At 43.6% G+C, this 17113-nt stretch overlaps 1 protein-coding gene across 1 annotated transcript in view; it reads left to right on the top strand.

Moving 5' to 3' along the window:
* The window catches only part of LOC117054564 (metabotropic glutamate receptor 8), a 248197-nt gene extending 233220 nt beyond the window's left edge, over nucleotides 1–14977 (top strand). The window contains exons 8-9 of the mRNA XM_033163522.1: nucleotides 3201–3447; nucleotides 14395–14977. Of these exons, the coding sequence (XP_033019413.1) occupies nucleotides 3201–3447; nucleotides 14395–14444 (297 nt within the window). The 3' untranslated portion in view covers nucleotides 14445–14977. The remainder of the gene's footprint in view (nucleotides 1–3200; nucleotides 3448–14394) is intronic.
* The last annotated feature ends 2136 nt before the right edge of the window (nucleotides 14978–17113 follow it).

The raw sequence follows: 17113 nt of genomic DNA, 5'->3' as shown, positions 1-17113 counted from the left end.
GGTGAATGGTGGTGAGGTCAGTGCTGTGCAAATGCAGTAATGGAGCAAATGGATGTGTTTGCACCGCGCTTCCCTCATCGCTATCTTCTCCCCCTCTCTCTACCTCCTGATAAGCAACAGCAAGGTGACCAAGTGAAGATCAGGTGAGCAGTAGTGCCCCACCTTGCCATCTGCTAATGGTCTATATCATGGTTTCCCAAACTTGGGTCTCCAGCTGTTTATGGACTGCGATTCCCACCATCCCTGACCACTGGTCTTGCTAAAGCGGGTTCTCCCTTAAAAGAGAGCACGGGTTGCAGAAGGGTTAAAGGAGCAGCTCCCAGTTGCTGGGCGGTTTTGGCTTGGCCACAGCTGGTGATTGGTTGGGGCATGTTGCTGGGGAGTTGGGCATGTTGCCATTTGATGAGTGGCAGGTGCTGCTTATAAAACCTGTGTTTGTGAAATTCTGGTTTCACTTTTGCTGCATGCAACGGATCTCCCGCCCGCCCTCCCTAACTTTAGGGAAGTGTGTTCTGCTTGACCTTGCTATGCCTGTCATGGGGTTGTCCGCTTTAGAGCAGGAGCCTGGTAGGAATTTTGTCCAAGTGGCGGATTGGCTGTGGTCACTTGGTTTTTGCCTACTGCGTAGCAAATCGTCACAACTTGTAAGGTTTGCGGTTAGGCATTGGTTAAAATTGCTTGGACTAGGGGTCAGGATAGGCTGGGCCTGCCCCTAGTAATGCTGCTTCAGGGGTATGGATTTGGCTGGGCCTGCCCCTGAATGTGCTGGGCAGGGGTATGGATTGGCTGGGCCTACCCCTGCAAAAGGGTATTCTGTTAAAGGAATCCAGGGGCTCATCTTGCTTTTGTCCACCCCCACCTCAAATGGGGGGCTAGGGCCATGCAAGAGTCCTTGAGAGCATTTGGGGGAGAACCGTGGGTCCGTGGGCTGGCTCCGTGTTCTCCCTTAGGTGTTTACCCTTTCTGACTTCGCCCAATAGTGAATGTCAGCTGTCCCATGGCTGGGGGGACAGTAGTCGGAACCAATGCCTAAGCAACCACTCATATTGGTTGTATTTAAATAAAGTTGTGGCCAAAATTATGCCAAAAACCTTAAACAAAAATTACTGTGTGATGTCTGAGATATTGGGGAATGGGAGCTGACCGGTAGCCTCGACATGCAACAAGGGATGAAGGGAGTCTTAGTCCAGAAACAGCTAGAAACCCAAGTCTGGGAAACCCTGGTTTATATAGTCATGAAAGATAAAATATGAAATTGAAAACTGTTCATCTTGCAACAAAGAGCACTAAAAAAATGTACTGTTATTCAGGCTACATTACACCTTTTATCACCTCATCTTTCTTTCTGGTCTAACTTTGACATAACACCAGCACCAGTAAAGCATTTGAAAAGAAGGTTTGGGATTATTACTGATGAGATATCTCTACAAAGCACTTTTAGGTTATTGTGCAAGTGTTCATTGTGCCATAAAACACAGTAGACAAGATAGAATATCACTGAGACCTTATCAATAAGGGCATGGCATGGCTTTCATGATAACCCTCCTTTTCAATCACAGGGTATACAGAAATTCAAAGGGATATCTGCTTAAGTCATGCAGAGCCATAGTAAGACATTCCATCATTTCTTGATGTGGAAAAATAATTGTAAAACAGAATTGCATGGTTTAAAACTGGCTCTTTAATTGCTGCTATGATTAGCAACACACAGTGACAAGTCTAGTGAGTGATTCAGGATGAGATGAGTAACACTTTGTTGTACCAGTGGTAGATACGCCTGGTCAGGATGAAAGGGAAGAGTGAATGAATGGGGTTCATAGCTTGACCAAATGCACAAAAAGTCAATGTAAACCTAAACATACATGTTGAACCAAAATACCTATCAATATTCAGCCGGCAATAACTAACATTGACAAACCTGATACTGAAACAATATGGTGCATGGATAAAGAGATACTGAAGGGGCCAAATGAGTTACAGCAGGAAATTATACAATTTAAAAGCAGAGTCACGCCTGCATGGCTTTAAAACACTTTTATTCCAGCATGGTATACAGTCTTAGTGTTTACACACACACATGAGGTAGCCCTGATTATGTTTTCCCCTCTGCACTTAGAGAAAGGTGTCCAAAATTAGAGCTAAAGGTGGCATACATGGTTTTCCCCTCTCCCTGTTTTATGGTCAGAACAGAAATGCGAGGTAAATTAGGCTGAAAAATAATAACTGGCCCAGTTATAGCTGAGTGGCAATTTGATTTCCCTGGCCCAAGTCATTCTAACTTCCTAACAAGCATGCCACACTAACTCTAATACAGTCTATTAAAGGTTGGATATCACAAGTTTCCAATAAGAAGCAACACACAATGAGTATTTTCAACCTTAATGTTTTCCATGTGTCACTACTATAAAAATTCCAGCAACATCTCCATTTCAAGTCTGATTCCCTCTTCCCTAATTTTTCATATGCTGTTGGAATCCCAATGGTTACCTTGTATTGAGATGTAATTAAAACCATTGGCCTATCTTTGGACTCGTTACTTATGTTCCCATTGTTGTAAGCATTCCAGACAATGAAGCGCAGAATGCTAGAGACTGAATTTCGAAATCTCAGTAGCACAGCCAACAAATCTTGCTCATAACTTAGGCTAGGGATCCTACTTTTGTTTGGCCGCTCCATACCCACATCACCTACACAATCCTCACCAACGTAGAGCATCTTCTCTTGCAAGGTTTAACGTTATGTCATCTGCAATTCTTCAGGGAAGGCTCTCGAAGGTCCCATATTGAGAGAGGTATTGCCGCTGTGGTTTAGGATGGGTTGAGACTATTGCACCTGTCTTGTTCTACTGTTTGTTTTATGCAATAATTCATGGCAAATGTTTCTTTTATGCAATAATTCATGACAAATGTTTGTTTTATGCAATAATTCATGACAAATGTTTGAGAGGTTAAATTGTTCTGACTCCTACAGGCGTTCCTTTTTATTGAACAGCTGCAGGCATGATAGTATGGAGACAGTAGCAGAATATTTGAGCAATGCCATGAAATTGCAACACTATAACACTTGAGTGGTACTTTTTAACCTTATTAAGCTTGTATGGTTTTGTTTTGGAGTGTCTTCTCCTGTGAAAAATTCTGCGTATCCCTGTCTCCTCTGTTAGCCCATCTGGCACTAATTGTATCATGTTTTCTCTTTTCTAGATGTACATCCAGACAACGACACTTACAATATCCATGAGTTTAAGTGCTTCTGTGTCTCTAGGCATGCTCTACATGCCCAAGGTTTATATTATCATTTTTCACCCAGAGCAAAATGTTCAGAAAAGGAAGAGGAGTTTCAAAGCTGTAGTCACAGCAGCCACAATGCAAAGCAAGCTAATCCAAAAGGGAAACGACAGACCAAATGGCGAGGTCAAAACTGAACTTTGTGAAAGTCTTGAAACCAACAGTAAGTCATCCGTAGACTTAACCATGGTCAAGAGTGGCAGCACTTCCTAATAGATGTACGTTCACAGGAATGTTTAATAAACCACAATTTTTATTGGCTTGACCTGCATGAATATAGAGGTGTGCCGAAATTCATGTACCCACTTTTTATGGTGCTTAAAAATAAATAAAACTGTAGCCCCCCCCCAAAAAAATAAAAATGATCATTTTTGGGGGGGGGGGAAACTCCACATCAAAAAAAGTTTTAACCTTGATCTGATTATATCGTGATGATGGGCTTCTTATTTCACTATTGCAAAGCTGTAATGCAAACCCCACTAGAGCTTTTCAAATTCCAATATTGCATTTATTGGTGGTGTTATCCATACATATACTTTTTACAAGTCTCTGTAGGTAATGTCATCCTTATCTCACTTTATGACCTTCTGAATAATTCTAAAATTTGAGCATCATCTTCCCCTCCCTCAACCCACCATCTTAAGTGCAACCTTGGTTTTGCCATGTTCCAATAAGTAGCTGGTTTTTTCTCTCTAGGACAAGAAAAATGCTGGCTTAGTGAGTGACAAAGACCAACAGGAATTCCTTAAGTCAGGGGCTCCCGAGCTGTGGTCCTCAGACCACCAGCAGTCTACAAACTTCATTCAAGTGGTCCACAGTATGTCTATAGATTTGTGGTTGAAGATGGGAGGTGGCACATCTATCACATGAAACATTCACATTTTAATTGTATTTTAATAGCTTCTTTTATTTATTATATATTCTATGGAATTCAAATTGTATTAGAACAGGCTTCCTCAACCTTGGCCCTCCAGATGTTTTGAGACTACAATTCCCTTCATCCCTGACCACTGGTCCTGCTAAGCTAGGGATCATGGGAGTTGTAGGCCAAAGACATCTGGAGGGCCGAGGTTGAGGAAGCCTGTATTATAATATAATGCAGTATAAAAGAAGTTACAAAACTATAATTAAAAATCATACATGGAACATTACAGTTGCTACAATAGACAGAAAAAATCATTAAGTTTCCCACCAAGACTCTCAGAAATTTGTGTGTGTTAGGAAGAAAGATTGGAGATTACTATTCTAAGTGATGCTCCTTCAGGCATTCATTCTTACTACGCAAAGACACAAGACCAACCCTCTTGATCAGGGGTCCCCAAACTAAGGCCCGGGGGCCGGATGCGGCCCAATCACCTTCTAAATCTGGCCCATGGATGGTCCGGGAATCAGTGTGTTTTTACATAAGTGGAATGTGTCCTTTTATTTAAAATGCACCTCTGGGTTATTTGTTGGACATAGGAATTTGTTCATTTCCCCCCCAAAATATAGTCCGGCCCCCCACATGGTCTGAGGGACAGTGGACTGGCCCCCTGCTGAAAAAGTTTGCTGAACTGCTCTTGATGGTGCTACACACTAGTCTGAAGAATGTTGCCTTACTCATGTGTTTTCAACATGGAGCTGGTAACACTGTTCAGTCAGACTTCCCATTACCTATTGGAAACTACACCTGAGCAAGGCATTTCCCTTCAGGCTAGCACTGACTACGTATTAGCCAGGGAATATGCTTGGCACTTTCACACCTGATAAAAAATATCTTGAGAAGCAGAGGAGTGCTAAAATTATTCTTGTTGCTTGGTAGGATAACACAGAAAACCAATTTCCCAAGTGATCACATGCACACACCATTGCAAGTTAACAATTGGCAAGGGACTATCTGTAAATTCATCCATTGTCTGTTTTCTAAGTAAAGGTAAAGGTAAAGGGACCCCTGACCATTAGGTCCAGTCATGAACGACTCTGAGGTTGTGGCGCTCATCTCGCTTTACTGGCCGAGGGAGCTGGTATACAGCTTCTGGGTCATATGGCCAGCATGACTAAGCCACTTCTGGCAAACCAGAGCAGCACACAGAAACACCATTTACCTTCCTGCCAGAGCGGTACCTATTTATCTACCTGCACTTTGACATACTTTCGAACTGCTAGGTGGGCAGGAGCAGGGACCGAGCAATGGGAGCTCATCCCGTTGCGGGGATTCGAACCGCCGACCTTCTGATCGGCAAGCCCTAGGCTCAGTGGTTTAGACCACAGCACCACCTGCATTTTCTAAGTACTCATATGCAAATTTCATCACCAACTAGCAAAATATGCAATTAGAAAAGCTGGATCCTCCCCTTCTGGAATTGGTTCATGAATCCTGGCACATCTCGAAATAACTCTTTCAAGTAGGTTTGTCATTGCACTTTATGGGAGCATGTCGTCATAGCATGTTATATGACATTTATTTGTCTGCATACTTATCTAAAAAGGCAAAATAGATCTGGGCAAGGTCAAAGGCCTAAATACAAAAGATGAATTGGCCTTCAGCACCTTGAAGTCTGCATTTTGTTGCACGCATGGTAAAAGATAGAAAAACAAAAGAAAAAAAGTATTTTTTAATGCAATAGGTTTGTTTCCGATAGCATGCTTTTACAAATGTCAGGGCAACAAAAAAAAAATATATTCCGTGCTGTCGATCCCAAAATCACAAAAGGCTATTGGTAAAAATCTGAAAATCCCTGTTCTCTGGCTTTCGTGGGCTTAGCAATGATTCACAATTTGATATGAGAAAAGGATATGCTTTGAAACAAAATAAACAGCCCTCGGTACTGCAGATATGGAAGCATGAAGCATGAATTATAATGTTTATTATGATATTTCTTTTAAATGAGGCATAAACATACCAGATAAAGACAGTGCTTTTTTTCCCGGGAAAAAAAAATAGTTCCTGTAGTCAAGGGAGAGAGCGAGTGGTGTGGCCTGATACCAAGGCTGGGCAGTGAGAACAGGTTAACTGCTTGAGGCTCCTTTACCCACCCAACTACCGGGGAGCTTCCGCCCAGGTGAAGAGGCTTCGGCCTGCCCAGCTTTGGGATGGAGGCGGCAGGGCTCTAGGATCCTCTCAGAGCATTGCGCCTCTTTCCCTAAGCTGGGAATTTTTTTCCCAGGCTGGGGGAAAGAGATGTGATGCTCTGAAGGTTCGGAGAGCCCTCTAGTCACCTTCCCAAAGCCCACCCCTAAGCTGGCCAAATGCTTCCAGGGCTTGGGGAAGGAGGCAAGATGCTCTGATGGGGTTCGAGAGCCCTCCTGCCTCCTCCCCTCCCCCCCACAAAATAAGGTGGCGGTGCTGCTTACCATTGCGTTTCACCAGGAAAAAAAAGCACTGGCTGAAGAGAGAATCGAGTTGGTGACAGCAGATCTTGAAGTTTGCTCGTGTTCCTTCAGTGGCTGCGTGGCGGGGAGAAATGCAGGAAGTGTACACTATTAGTGGAAGTAGCCGTACCTTCCAAACATTTGGATGCTGTGGAAGAATCACAGACACCACAGATAAAGAAACTGGCAGTGCTTGGCATAGGATCTTTATTGTTATTGCTATTATTATTATTCATAAAAAAACAATAAAAGTTGTGTTCAAATAACAAGGTAATATGGGAGGAATGGAAGAAAGCTATGTAGGATATCTGTACATACCTGTAGCTGTTGATCAAGGGAGACTTTTTGCTGCTGGCGGAGGCAAGAGAAAACAGGCAATATATAAAAGGTGGGCAAAAGAGCTGCAAACAGAGTTCTAGAGTCAGTTCCCTTCATTGGGGTGGTTTACCCTCCTAGTTGGCTCGTTCCAATAAAAGATCATGGCTATATGATATTTTTTCTTCATTCAGATAACTAACCAGCAAGAGTACAATATGCCAAGCTACTACATGTAGTCAGTCTCCCAACCCAAGCTCAGAACTTGTAGCTATTCTACAAGGTCTCTTGTATTTTTACATGGTTCCAGTAATAAAGATTTCCCCCCCCCCAAAAAAAAAATGGGCACTGTAAAGCCAGTCAGAAACCCAACAATATTGATTGGTTAATCACAATGCGGTTGCTAGTCATTAAGCTTCCTTGATTTCATATGCCAGTATGGGAAGGTAAAAATGTCTCAGTTTCTCTCACAAATGTCTCAAAGCCCCAGAATGAATAAAAAGGAAAAGAGCCACCCTGGTTTTCTCCCAACAGCCTGTTCAACACCCACTGAATATGCTCCATCCTTATTAAGCTTTTTTTCTTTTTTTTAGGGTAGGGGATTAGGCTTGGGTTTATTTTTTAAAATATTATATGAGTGTTTCTGCAAACCTTAGGATTGCCCCAAGTTTTCTAAAGAGCCTTCCTATTGTGTGTGGGTGGTGATATTTTGTCTTCATGAGGACCGATAATCAGAGAATGAGTTCCCTATCTACATGCTAGATGGGAGTGGCTAAATCTAGCATAAGCACTCTCTAAATGTGATTTCTGAGTCACCAACTGGAAGCAAACCTATTTCATCCAGTAGCTTGATGCGCAGCAAAGTGGTTTTTTTGTGTTTTACTGTAGTCCTATCTTGGCTTCAGCCTCAAAACATTGATATGATTTTAAAGCTCATCTTCAGTGCCTGCCTTCAGGGTGTTGATCCTCGTTGTTTACTGCTTGAGAAGCAGGGAGATTAGAAAAGGAAACACATCCCCACTCTAGGGAGTCCACCCCCCCCTTCCATGGTGTAATTGAGCTGTCATGGCTGAAAGACAGGCAACTCAGAATTGGCTCTGCTTTTTTTCCTAAAGTCATCCTGTAGCTATTAGACCATCTTAACTTTACTCCCTACTGCCAAAATAATTTGCGGAAACTTTTTAGAGGCACCAGCACACTTATCGCTGAGTTTCTTGAAAGCTGCTCTTTGAAACCAGCTAGCTGTAATAGTACTCAGAATACCATCTAGAAAAATATTCCTTCTTGCTAACAGTTGGTGACCCTCAGGTCTCAAATTACTTTTGCAGTGACAGTCGCGGCATTGTGCGGCAATGACATCATTTGCGGTGACGGGGCGAGGGGAAGCATGGTGCCTTGGAGGGAATGAAACTCAACAGTCAGGTTGCGAACATGCGTTTAGTGGAATATAATCTCAATGGGGTATGATATCATTGGGTCTTAGTTAGTTGCACATTGTGTGCTTAAGCAGACTTCTAGGTTCGGCTCTTGACTCTGTCGTGATTCTCATGACCTAAAGGGCACAACAGCACTTTTACAATGTATTTTTATAATGTAGTACATTTTGAAATTGCTCTGAAACTCGGTGTTTCTCCCTGAACAGCGATGATTATGATATAAACTCATCTAGCTCTAAACCCTGGATCCGTTGCGCAACTGGTCCCTTGCTCTTTCCAGCCCACATTTGCTAAAGCGGCCTTGTAAGTTCCATCAGGGAGCAACACTGTGAGAGTTCTGTTGCCTTCATGTCTTGCTTGAGGTGGCATTCTGGACTCAATGGGGCTGACCCAGCCAGACTCCTTATCTTCTTAATTTTCATCAGCCTGGAAGCAGTTAGCATTGGGGCCCATGAGACCATTCGGGCCCAACAGTTGCTCCACTGCCTGTGGTTGTAGTGTGGGGGGTTGAGAGAGAGCTGCCAGGGTGATGGCACATTTTTCTCGGGAGGGGGGACGCTGTTCTCACCGTCCTCCCTGAACCAGCCCTGTGATGTTTTGTGAGGCTGGAATCCGATCAGATCCCAGCCTCGCAAAGTGGCCTGTGGAGGGCTGTGGGGTGGGGCATGTATCCTTCAATCCCAGCTCCTTGAGGACAAGGATGGGATCAAAGGGTCTCATGCCACCCTCCCCAAACTGCTTTGTGAGGCTGGAATCGTAAAGTGACTCGAACAGGGGGCTCTGTTCACCCTCTGCACCCCACACCCCACCCTCCCGGTGCGCACACATGCCTCGGGCACCACGAAAACATGTTCCTCTGCTGCCACTGCCCCAGTTTCCCTCTGGCCAACTATCACTAAGTTTTGTTAGGTTAAGCCTCCCTTCATCACTCTGATGCCTCAATATCTTTACCATTCTGCCATTCATCAGCTTCCATCTCTTGCTGATCCTGCCCATTGTGACCGATTTAAATAATCGAAAGTGTCTCTAGCTTCCATTCCTTTAGAGCTGCTATGAACTGTGGAGGGAGAAGCACAGAGACATTCATACTGTACCCTCGCAGAGATGCATTTATACCACCAATTGACCATTTTCCCTTAGAGGAGGGACCATGGGTTCAAGCAAATTCTTTGCATGCAGAAGCTATCCAGTTCCTGGGAGCTACATTCTTTTTAAAGAAATATGATCAGATGTAACCAATGAACAAGACCATCTAACAGAGGAGAGGTGCAAATAGCTTCTTTCTGTGAGCAAGTGGAACAATGGTTGATGGAAGTTCATTTCTTCCATTGATTAGGTGAAGGGGTGGGGCTTTGTACACCCTTTTATGGTCCTTTCTCTTTTTCTGGATTTTTTAAAGATGTGGCACCCAGTTTATGTTATGCCACACACACACACACACACACACACACACACACACACACAGCAGTCATTTTGTGACTGGCGCCTGTGGCACTTCCTTAAAACTGATCTTAAAAATAATCTGATGTGGTATAAGGCAGCTTCCCAGTGCCTGCTTCAGTAGCACAGTAAAGGTAAAGGTAAAAGGACCCCTGACCATTAGGTCCAGTCGTGTCTGACTCTGGAGTTGCGGCACTCATCCCGCATTACTGGCCGAGGGAGCCAGCGTACAGCTTCCGGCTCATGTGGCCAGCATGACTAAGCCGCTTCTGGTGAACCAGAGCAGCGCACGGAAACTCCATTTACCTTCCCGCCGGAGCGGTACCTATTTATCTACTTGCACTTTGACGTGCTTTTGAACTGCTAGGTTGGCAGGAGCTGGGACCGAGCAATGGGAGCTCACCCCTTTGTGGGGATTTGAACTGCTCACCTTCTGATCAGCAAGCCCTAGGCTCTGTGGTTTAACCCACAGCGCCACCCACGTCCCTTCAGCACAGTAGTAAGAGGAAAATAAATGATAGATAAAATAAATCCTGCGTTTATAACACTAGGGGCTCACCCAAACTTCCTACTGTGCCGCATTTCTAGGCACAGGTCTGTGCTTTAAAGCTTCCTGTCTGAGCACTTTCTTTCGCCTTTGTGGTTTCCCTGCAAAACCCTGCTCTTTACCACTGAACCAGACCAAATGGCAATCCACGGAAAACCCAAGTTTCCATTGGTTCCAATTCAGTGTTAAGAGAGCCAGTTTTCCTGGGGTAAGAAAAGAGTTATCGGAAACAGAGCTTGAAAGTGTAGCCCTGTGCCTAAAATACGCAGGGGGAAAGGTAAGTGTAGATGAACCCTAAGTCTCATATTATCCACACTGCTGTTCTCCATTGACAATATTTTAAATAGCATTACCTTCAGGGTCCCATTTTTCCTTATAATGATGACACTACCATGCAAGTGGAATGAAAGTAGATTACTGAAGAAAAGAAAAGGCTACCCAAACTCATGAGGATCCTTGCTTTCTTCATAGTATTGTTATCATTGTTGGAACAGTGACAACAGGTAAACCAGTGTTTTTCAACCACTGTTCCGCGGCACACTAGTGTGCTGCGAGATGTTGCCTGGTGTGCCGTGGGAAAAATTGAAAAATTCAAGAGAATTACTTTATATATAGTCAATATAGGCACAGAGTTAATTTTTTTTAACATCTTCTAATGGTGGTGTGCCTCGTGATTTTTTTCATGAAACAAGTGTGCCTTTGCCCAAAAAAGGTTGAAAAACACTGAGGTAAACGCTCCAAAAAGTGTAGGCCAAGGTTTTGTTTTGTTTTTTCTCTTAGAGTTTTCAAGCAGTTAGTAGGTGAAATAGCAAGGGTTGTGCAGGGTGCAGAACTAATTAACAGTTATGGTTGCATCCAAAGAGCCCTGGTTTCAAACAGGGCCTGTGTGCATGTGTTGCTTAGCAACTGCGTAGAGCAAACTAAGCCTGATTTTCTTGCATATAAAATGGCTAATGTGTTTAGCGTGTTCTAGTAGTAGTCTCAGTCTGTTAGAAATCTGGCCTGGCCTGCTCTGGTGTCTGACTGCTTAAGCAGGGGACTCCATTCATACACTCTTATTTACAACAGTTTTCTAAGATAAGTCATCAATAAACCTGAAATGGAAATATCTACCCGTTTCTGCCGCATTTGCCAGAGTGAAACCTCCTCCTTAATGCAAACTTCTCTTTGCAAATGTAAAGCTTTACATGAATTGTTCAAACGTCAATGCATACAAACATTACATTTTATGCATATTAAACTTATATCTTTAACAGACACCCTGTGTATTTTAAGTGTAGATGAGCTATATTATACCATGAATGTCGAACCTGTGGTCATGTTAGCTAGGGCTGTTGTAGTATAGTGTAATCTGGCGGGCTACGAGTTACGTTACTCCTGTACAATATATATAGTTCTCAATTCACTGACTGCAATCGTAGGGTGGTATTCAACTAATCTTTACTCAAAGCAGAGTCACTCAAATTAAGGAACATTACTAAGTTAACTCCATGGGTCTATTCTTGAGTATAACTTTGTTACCACCCTCATTACCCACTTGCTTGGGAGACAGCCTGGCAATTGAAAGGCTTGCTTTCAAGTCAAGAAAACTGCATGTCATTTTGATTTGTCTTTATATAATTCCAAAGGACTAAACTGATCTTTTAAAAGTCTGTTAGTTCCTTCAGTTTATTGTGCCAAATATACAGCCATCTCTGGTCACCTATGCTTGCCAAGTGTGATTCGTATTTCAACTGTGAATTGCCCACAGTCTTTAAAACCAAGATACCAGCTGCTGAGGCTTTCAAATCCCCAAACAGAAGCAGTAAGCTCATTATAGTAAATTGTGGATGGTGCTTGAGAAGATGTTCATGAAATAAAGAGAGAAGAGGAAAGCTGGGTACACTGGTAGTCAGTGTTTTCTTCCCCTCCCTTTTTAAACCACAAAATGGAATTGACAAGAATGTGACCATCTTTTCAGATATCACACACAAATTCTTAGGAGTACTGTTAATTTAGTTTCATTACTACCTTAAGAAGCCATAGGCTCAGGAGGACTTGTTACTTCTTCCTTTAATAACATTTTAAATGGAAAGACTGAACACAATCAGTGCAGAAAGTTTCCTTCATTGGGTAAGTGGAGTTAAACTAAGTTTTCTGAAAAATCCCAAGATGGGAGAAATTTCTCTATAATTTTCAGGAGAGGGTTGCTGCATACCTCACTTATACTTTACGATGTGGCCAAGTGCTTTCCATTTTTTCTTGCTTTTTAACTATTTAAAGATGTCCTACACTGGTTGCAGTGGTGCAATGTTTTCTGCAAAGCTCCCTGCTGGCTGCTTCTGGGAGTGCCCTGAGATATTCATTCTGGTTCTCTCAGTTTCTCATTTTTCCAATCTTAAATTCAATTCTCCAAATTTCTGCAGTGGTGTGCTTTTCTCTATTTGTTCCTCATCAAAATTAATCATCATTTTTGTGCAAATCTCTCCTATGAAATACATTTTTATATGCTGTTTTGACTACACATTTTTGCAAGCAATTTCCCCTAATATAATGCATTTTTTAATACTATATTCATTTTGGGGTACACTTTTCCCTAATGCATACTTTTTTTGTAAACTGCTTTGAGTTTTGCTCTTTTTTACAGTATATAAACTTTATGAAATAAATTAAATAATTAAATATTTGTGAACCTTGGTTGGAGAATTGCAGCGCAAAACTCAGACAAGTACGAATTTTAAAGGATGAGTGTTTTTCAGTTCTTACATTTGGACAGTGTGAATTTGATAGATTGGCATTTAAATGGCAATGGAATCAAATTTCTCCTCCAACCCTATCTGGGAGCAATGTCAAATCCCATAGCTCTCAAGCCATTCCAGGGAGTATGGCTGGAGGGAAGCAGAATGAGGCTCTCTCTCTCCATAGATTCCCTACTGGTGGAACTTCCTGAGATGAACCAGGTCACTTCTGGAAGATCTGTTCAGGTGGAAGTGGTCAGCAGGGTAGGGAGGTGCTGCAATAGGGTGGTGCTGCCACTTACCGAGACAGTGTGGTCAGGATACTAGCAGGAGTGCTGGTTTTGTTCCACCCCTGCAGCACCCATGCATTGCTGCATCCTTGACTTCACCACTGCCCTGCTCCACCACTCCACCACCCCAGTAAGCAGCCCTGACACCACTATTGGGATTGCCCTGCAATGCTAGGCATATTTGGTTCAAGTCCTGTGCTGAAATGGGTTTGTGTGATACCCTTTGCCGAGACCATAGAATCATACAATCATAGAGTTGGAAGAGACCACAAGGGCCATCCAGTCCAACCCCCTGCCAAGCAGGAAACACCATCAAAGCATTCCTGACAGATGGCTGTCAAGCCTCTGCTTAAAGACCTCCAAAGAAGGAGACTCCACCACACTCCTTGGTAGCAAATTCCACTGCCGAACAGCTCTCACTGTCAGGAAGTTCTTCCTAATGTTGAGGTGGAATCTTCTTTCTTGTAGTTTGAATCCATTGCCCCGTGTCCGCTTCTCTGGAGCAGCAGAAAACAACCTTTCTCCCTCCTCTATATGACATCCTTTTATATATTTGAACATGGCAATCACATCACCCCTTAACCTTCTCTTCTCCAGGCTAAACATACCCAGCTCCCTAAGCCGTTCCTCATAAGGCATCGTTTCCAGGCCTTTGACCATTTTGGTTGCCCTCTTCTGGACACGTTCCAGCTTGTCAGTATCCTTCTTGAACTGTGGTGCCTAGAACTGGACACAGTATTCCAGGTGAGGTCTGACCAGAGCAGAATATAGTGGTACTATTACCTCCCTTGACCAGAATCTCTTTGTGATCCCTGAGCTTGAGCAAAAGGAACAACCTGTCTACTGTGTCTGTCAGCAGCCCTGGTTAATGCCCATGCCTAATTCTGTTCTGTTTATTTGAAGACATGGCACATCACCAGCACAAAACATTTCATGGGGTTGTTAAGCTTCTTTCCCTAGCCATAAGAAGGGCTCTTCTCCGTTTGGCTGATCTTTGTTTGTTTTCGCCTGCAGCTTCCTCCAGCAAGACGACTTATGTGAGCTACAGCAATCATGGAAACTGAGCGAGGAAACCAAACATACCCGAAGACTTGCAGGATGCGAACTTAAGAACAACGTTGACTATAGCATCATGAGAACTCAGCCTCTGAGATGTCTCTAGACCATAGTCTAAATCGTAAAAGGACAAAGACTAACCTTGAGCCCAAAGCAGGAGGGGCATGTGGTTTGGGAGAGAAATCACCCAGAAATATATTATATGACTGTGTGTCAAATGTCCAAACTGTTTACTCATGAAAGAAGGTGAATCACAAAAGGAAAACAAAAATGTTAGCTTGTGAAAAAAATGCTGTTGAAATTAAAAAAAAAACATGTCTGATGTTCTACTTGTAAGTACTTTTTTGTGATTGTGAGAATTTCCATTCCCGTTCCACACTTGTTCAACTTGTATAAGAAGATAAAGTTTGTTCCTTGTGAAGATGGCTGACTGAATTGAAGCCCTGCGTTGTGCTAATGATAAATGCAATGGTTGACGCATGCAAATTTTTATACAAAATAATTTATTTCTATTAATAAAGGAATGTTTTGCAAATGTTGAGACTTGTTTCGTTGCCATTTTGAGGGCTGCGTTAAAATGCCTGGTGTGGGACACCCCCCCCCCCAGTGAAGGGGATAGATATTGTGTGCTATGGAAATCGCAGCTGTAATGTGGGAGGCTGTACCATCAGATGCTAGTACGCTCGGGATGGTGTGCACAAACATACTTGGTATCTAAGTGTTTATACAGGCATGGGGCAATAGGTGCAATAAGTTCACTGGTCAATTGCCCCAGTGTCCCTAGAAGCTGATGGCTGGAGATGGATGCTATAATCTGTGAAGAGCTAGAAGAGACCACACTTTGCTTCCTTGATTCTGGATTCCTCTCACACTAAAGATTACAGTCACAGGTAGGTAGCCGTGTTGGTCTGCCATAGTCAGAACAAAATAAAAAATAAAAAAATCCTTCCAGTAGCACCTTAGAGACCAACTAAGTTTGTTCTTGGTATGAAGAAGAAGAAGAAGAAGAGTTTGGATTTGATATCCCGCTTTTCACTACCCGAAGGAGTCTCAAAGCGGCTAACATTCTCCTTTCCCTTCCTCCCCCACAACAAACACTCTGTGAGGTGAGTGGGGCTGAGAGACTTCAAAGAAGTGTGACTAGCCCAAGGTCACCCAGCAGCTGCATGTGGAGGAGTGCAGACACGAACCCGGTTCCCCAGATTACGAGTCTGTCGCTCTTTCGTGTGCATGCATACTTCTTCAGATACCAAGCTCAAACCAAGAACAAACTTAGTTGGTCTCTAAGGTGCTACTGGAAGGATTTTTTTTATTTTTTATTTTGTTCTGACTATGGCAGACCAACACGGCTACCTACCTGTGACTGGAACTATGGAAGGCACCACACTGAGCCGCATGAAATGGAAGTCCATCAACCTCACCAAGAAACTTGCACATGTACAGACCAACATCTTCTTTCTGGTATCTGAAAGCCCTTTTCCACCTCATCCCACCCCTTCACTCCTTCCATAAAGGAGTTAGGGTGGAAGCCTCATATGCTATCTGCAAGCAGGCTCCTCTCAGACACACTGCTCTGTGTGACAACTTGGGGAACAAGGTAACTGGGTGCATATAGGTGCAAGCTGCTCTCACTCTCTTACCTCTTTTTGGTGGTTGCGCCCATCAGCAGTTCCTCTTTCGTGGTGTGACTATGGTGGTGACCTTTGGGCATAATAGAATTTTTGGTCAGCCCGGCTTTCTGGAGTTTTCACCTCTTCCACACTGCATGGAACTGGATAGTGGCCTGCTAAATAGTTGATTGGTTAAACTGGTAACTTTGGTGGGCAGGGAAGATGTAGGTCAGCTAGGTCACTTCTGTGGGTGATGGGCAGCTCCTGAGTTTCAGGACCCAGTGGTGGGAATTAAGGCCATCTTGCCTCCTCATCCACTTGGAGTTGGGACATCTCAGGGGGTGATCATACAGGAATGCCTCCCTCCTCTCCTTCAGGGCAGGAAGAATTGGTCCTACCCATCCTTGCGGGAACTGACCACCAGCATAAAAAGGTAAAGGTAAAGGACCCGACAGTTAAGTCCAGTCGCAGATGACTCTGGGGTTGTGGTGCTCACCTCGCTTCACAGGCTGAGGGAGATGGTGTTTGTCTGCAGACAGTTTTTCCGGGTCATGTGGCCAGCATGACTAAGCCGTTTCTGGTGCAACGGAACACTGAAGCCAGAGCAACGCTTGGAAACGCCGTTTACCTTCCCACTGGAGCAGTACCTTTTTATCTGCTCGCACTTTTTTTGGTGTGCTTTCGAACTGCTAGGTTGGCAGGAGCTGGGACCGAGCAACAGGAGCTCACCTTGTCATGGGGATTCGAACCACCGACCTCCTGATCAGCAAGCCCAAGAGGCTCAGTGGTTTAGACCACAGTGCCACCCACGTCCCTCGACCACCTGCATATCTGTGGGCATTTGCCTGAATTTTGGTTATCTAGCTCCTGCACTGATAGCTTTTCCTATGCTGGTTCTCTTTATATTTATGTAGGCCAAAGTGAGCTATAGTTCAACTAGCTACTGGTATCAGTGTTTTTAATTCAGTTCTCAGCCACAAAGAAAGGAAAAGAAGCACACCACTTTTATTGCTGAAGTGAATATGGAAGGAGGGTTGGAACCCAACCACAACCACCCTTTCTACTAT

Source organism: Lacerta agilis, chromosome 10 (assembly GCF_009819535.1).
Source record: "Lacerta agilis isolate rLacAgi1 chromosome 10, rLacAgi1.pri, whole genome shotgun sequence".
NCBI classification, from domain to species: Eukaryota; Metazoa; Chordata; class Lepidosauria; order Squamata; family Lacertidae; genus Lacerta; species Lacerta agilis.
Note: the sequence above shows the minus strand (reverse complement) of the source record. Positions and strands in the feature narration are given on the sequence as shown.